At 62.7% G+C, this 5,063-nt stretch overlaps 1 protein-coding gene across 1 annotated transcript; it reads right to left on the reverse strand.

Moving 5' to 3' along the window:
• Positions 1 to 298: 298 nt before the first annotated feature.
• On the reverse strand, positions 299 to 1,846 carry FTH1 (ferritin heavy chain 1). Its single transcript, XM_044680240.1, has 4 exons — positions 1,455 to 1,846; positions 957 to 1,103; positions 713 to 838; positions 299 to 617 (listed from the first exon to the last, which is right to left on the reverse strand). The coding sequence occupies exons 1-4, from the start codon at positions 1,566 to 1,568 to the stop codon at positions 453 to 455; spliced, it is 552 nt and encodes a 183-aa protein (XP_044536175.1). The 5' UTR covers positions 1,569 to 1,846; the 3' UTR covers positions 299 to 452.
• Between the last annotated feature and the right edge of the window lie 3,217 nt (positions 1,847 to 5,063).

The following is a 5,063-nucleotide window of genomic DNA, read 5'->3' on the forward strand; positions in this document are numbered from 1 at the left end:
CTAACCCTAACCCTAACCCTAACCCTAGCCCCAGCCCCTCTGTTCCCTTGGCTAGCCAGCCTCCGTGTCCCGAGGAAGGGCGCTCCAGCAACCCAGGGTTCCTCCTTCCAAGATTTCATCCAAGACTTGGGGTAAACAGGGGCCTCCGGAGGGCAACCTCTTGCAGACAGTGGGTGATGCTGGGCACTTCAGGTTCTGAGGCTCCCGAGGTCCCCCCTGCTCAGGGTGGGCTCATTGATCCCCCCCCCCTTCGTGTGGCTCCCTCCCTCGGCCCCAATAAACACTCGGCCACAGCGGCTTTCATCAGTACCAAGTCACTTTATTGGGATGTAAATGGTGGTAGTTTTTTGGTACAGATTATGAAAAGGTCAGATAACCAAAATATGCATGCACTGAAAGACAGTAGGAGTCTCGCCCACGGTTCCCAGTGGTGGGGGAAGCCGGGTGGAGGCTCAGCTCTCGTTGTCACTGTCTCCAAGGGTGTGCTTGTCAAAAAGATATTCCGCCATGCCAGAATCGGGGGCCCCCATTTTGCGCAGGTTGGTCACGTGATCACCCAGCTGTTTGATGGACTTTACCTGCTCGTCCAGGTAGTGGGTTTCGATGAAATCACATAACTGAAAAAGAGGGGCGTGGTGTGAGGGGCGGGGCCAAGGCCCCCAGAGGGAACGCCCCGCCCTCGTTCCCCGCGGGGAGGGGCAGTGATACTTACATGGGGGTCATTTTTGTCAGTTGCCAGCTTGTGCAATTCCAGTAACGACTGATTGACATTTTTTTCCAAGTGCAGCGCACACTCCATGGCATTCAGCCCGCTCTCCCAGTCGTCGCGGTCCGGTTTCTGGAACACAAAGGCCAGGGGCTGGTTAGCGGCGGCTCGCGGTCCCCGGGGGCCCCGCCCCTCTTCCTTTCCCCCTCCCCACTCCCCGTCCGCCTGCGGCAGCCCGGGCTCGGCTCACCTTGATGTCCTGAAGGAAGATGCGGCCGCCTCGCTGGTTCTGCAGTTTCATCAGCTTCTCAGCGTGCTCTCTCTCCTCGTGGGATTGGTGCAGGAAATACTTGGCGAAGTTCTTCAGCGCCACGTCGTCCCGGTCGAAGTAATAAGACTGAAAGACAGCAGGAGCCGCTCATTCTGCGGGTCCGGGCGGGCGTGGAGAACAAAGGGCCCAGACTAGAGCGGAGGGATTCGCCCCTGATCTCGGGGTCCCGAATTCCACTCCCTTCTGTGCATGTTTGCACGGCCCAAGCTCAGAGGTGGGGGCTGCGGGGCGCCCTGGGGGGCCATCTGAGCAGGGTAAGGGGCGGCACCTCCCCCCTCCCTCTCCCGACCCCGCCCTGGTCCGCTCAGCTCGGTTCTGGGGGCGGGGCAGCCGCTGCGCCTGCGTACACTTGCCCGTCCCCCTCGGGGCCTCATCCCCGGCCCCCGCCTCCCGCTCCCCGGGGTCCGCAGCCCTCACCATGGACAGGTAGACATAGGAGGCGTAGAGCTCCAGGTTGATCTGCCGGTTGATGGCGGCCTCCGAGTCCTGGTGGTAGTTCTGTCGCACCTGGGAGGGGGACGAGGTCGTCATGGCGGCGGCGATGGTGATGGTGGAGGAGGAGGAGGAGGGCGAAGGCGGCTGCGCAGCGGCTGCGGCTGAGGCTGAAGGAGGCGGCGGCGGCGGCCGGGGGCGGCTGAGCGGACGGCTGCTGCTCGAACGGTAGGACGGAAGAAGTGTTGGTTAGTGGAGGTGAAGGTGGAGAGGTGGCTAAGGGCGGCTCCGGCCGGGAATCGAGCAGCGGGTTCCGTTCAAGCACTGTTGAAGCAGGAAACCGCAGCGACTCCCCTTCCCTGCGCTTCTGGCGACTCTGGGGCGCCCGCGCCGCGCTTTTATAGCCGTGCCGAGTCCCCGCCCCGCGTTACGCCAGCCCCTGCCAATGGCTGGGCTGGGGGCTCGGGAGGGGGTGGGCCTTGCCATCACGGGACCCGCGTCCTCCGCCCTTCGCTCTCCGCTCTCCCGGCCCCCTCCCAGCGGAGCCTGCGCGCTGGAGATGGGCGAGGGAGATGGGGGGGGGGCTCTTCCAGTCCCTGGGGGGAGCACAGGCCAGAGTTTCCCGCTGTTCCCTGCACCGCGCTCTCCCCCCCTCCTCTGCCCACACCCAGAATTGCGTTAGTTCTTGGGGCGCGGGACCCTGTGGATGGGGAGGGGGCCTTTGCTCAGACTCCGTGGAGCAGGAGGGAGCTTAGGCTGGACCCACGCGTCCCTTTTGTCCGAAATGGTTTTCTTTTCCTCTTTTTTCCGAGGGGAGTTCACTGGATAGGGGGGTTCCTCCCGTCAGAGTGAAGAGAAATCGGGGAGGGGGGCTCAGCGCCAGGGTTGGGGCGAGGCCGCCCCCTCCCAGCCATGCAGCTGCAAAGGTGGACCTTGGTGGAACCACCTCCTCGAGGGTAGGCTGGGACCCCCAGAATCCCACCCTGGACTGGAGATCTGAACCCTGGGAAGAGCATGGGGTGCAGAACCCCCCCTCCCTCCCCTTGCAAAATGAGGGTATTGAACTAGCCGGGATCTGCCTACCCCACACCCCCGGTGGACTTCCAAACCCCCGTCCCCCATTTTAGGATGGAGAAACTGAGGCTCCTCAAAATGAACTGACTTGCCCAAGGTCATCCAGGTCAATCAACCATTTGTCCGGGGCTTACTAGGGGTCAGTCACGTGCTAGGCTCTGGGGACACAAAGACAAAAAAAAAAAAAATCGAACAATTCCCCTGTGCCTGGAAACGCCAAGGCCTGGGGGGACTGATACAAAGACCACGGCGGCTCCTCTGGCCAGCCTCGAATGACCCTCCAGTTGGGGAGGCTACCAGAGAGATCAATCCTTAGATATGTGGGGATGGGGAGGGGGCTCAGCGCGGCGCCGCCCCAGCAGCTGGGGCCGGCCTCGGGCTCTTCCCCCTCGCGGTGGCCCGGATCCCCTCGGTGGGAGAGAAAGAGGGAGCGGCCTTGGCACCGCGGCCCTTTGATATTTGGAAGGCCAAATCCCCCGAGATGAGGACAAAGGAACGGACTCCGCCGAAATGCCGGGCTCAAACTGCTGTTTAAGGGCTCACTTTGAAGGTTAACACCCCTGCAATTGGCAGACGCGAAATTGATTGGGGTGGGGGAGGGGAGGCAGCGCTGCCCTGGGGGGGGCCCTCAGCCCCACCCTGGTCCCGCGCAGCCCCACCCTGGTCCCACGCAGCCCCACCCTGGTCCCACGCAGCCCCGGGATCCCTGCGATGCCTCTCCGGAAAATCCCTCCACCTTCCCGAGCCCAGATTCAGCTCTAGAAAAGGAGAGGCTCCGACAAGATGGCCTCTGAGGCTCCCTCCTATGCAAGCCCAGCTGGAATTCAGCGCGGGGTGCCAGAAGAGGGCCGAGGAAAGGGGGTGCCCTGGGGAATTGGGCAGCTCTGACCCGGCCCTCCAAATAGGGGTGCAGGCCTGGTGCCAGGGCGGGGGTCTGGGCCAAGGAGGGCAGAGGCCAGCCCCTGCCTATCACTCCACCTCCCTAACGGTCCCCAGCCTGGGGCTCCAGCAGCAGGAGGCGGGAGGAGGGACCTGGAACCCAGATTGGCGCCCAGAGGCCCTTGGCGCGGGCATGTTTTTAAAGAATAGATGGCAACAGCCGGGGCGCCTCCGGGCGTGGCCACACCCCAGGTGAGGTCTCTGAGCACTCAGAAAAGGCTCTGGCCCTGCTGGAGGCCCCACCTGGATCTGCTCTAAGGGAGGGGATGGGGGAGGGGGGGGAACCTGAGACCCAGGGAGGGCGGATGGGCCGGCCATGGAGGGATCCCCACGCCTGACTCTGGGCCCCCCAGGCCAAGGCCCCTTCCTGGACCTTCCCATGAAAAGGCCCGATCCCTGGTGCCATGACTGGGGCCTATCTCCCTGCAGCAGGAAGCCAGAGGGTGGCCCCAGAGAGATAACCCCTTGTCCCCGGCCCCCCCGGGCCCTCCCTGGGCTCTGCCCAGGACCGATAGGGCTCCCTCTGCCTCCCTTGGGGCCCGCAGGCCCAGGTGGGCCCCCTGATGTCTCCTGCTCTCCCTGGCTCGCTCCCTCCCAGAAACTCCTCAGGAGGGCCAAAGGGCCACCTGGTTTTCTAAGAAAATCTTTTGTTCTGCTGGAGATCCGCAAACTGGAGAGAATGGGCGAAATCTGTTCTTTGGCCAGAGCAGCTTCCCTGCTCAGATTCGGTCACGTGAGCCTCAGGGCAGCTGCTGCTGGAAAACAGGGGACAAGGTCCAGGCCGGGGGACAACACCTAGACGAGGCCCTGGGCCACCTCTGCCCCCGGACCCTGCTGCCCGTCCAAAGGGCCAGAGAGAGATGGGGGGGTGGGCAGGGGCTGGAGGCTTGGAGGAAAACATCCTTATTTCAGGAAAACTGGGGTGGGGTCCCCATTAGTTTGTTACGTGGATTAAAAGCTATGACTGAGGAGGCTTCCCAAGGTGGCCAGAGGCTTAAGAGCTCCCGCTTGGACAAGGGGCCTCCCCCACAGAAAGGAGCCAAGCACAGCCCCCGGTGCGCAGGGTTAAGCTCAGCCAGGCCACCAGCACTGATCAGGGCCTCCCCGGGGCAGGACGTGGCTCCTGGGCAGCCCATAGCTGTAGAACAACACACACAAAATCCTGTGATTGGGGACGGCCAGGTGGGCCCAAAGACAGGGGTCCTGGGTTCCAGTCTGGCCTCAGACACTTCCCAGCAGCAGATTTTAACTTTTCTGAGCCTCGGTTGCCTCATCTGTAAAATGAGGGGCTGGGCTGGATTAGGTGGTTTCTAAGGTTCCTTCCACTGGCCAGTAAAACAAGACAAGTGGCGCTGAGGAGGAGGTCAGCACGGCAAGATAAGGGAACATAGACCCAGGGGGGAAGGGGGGAAGGTGAAGTACCAGAGATGAGCCTGGGATGGAGGAATAAGGCGGTCAAGGAGGGCTTGCCTGGGCCCTGGTAGGCAGAATTTGGCCTAAGTTATTTTCTCTGTTAGGCCATGGGCTGGTCACAAGCAAGGCCCATTGGGTGAATGGCTCCAGGACAGGGCAGCCTTGTGG

This window comes from Gracilinanus agilis, chromosome 6 (assembly GCF_016433145.1).
Source record: "Gracilinanus agilis isolate LMUSP501 chromosome 6, AgileGrace, whole genome shotgun sequence".
NCBI classification, from domain to species: Eukaryota; Metazoa; Chordata; class Mammalia; order Didelphimorphia; family Didelphidae; genus Gracilinanus; species Gracilinanus agilis.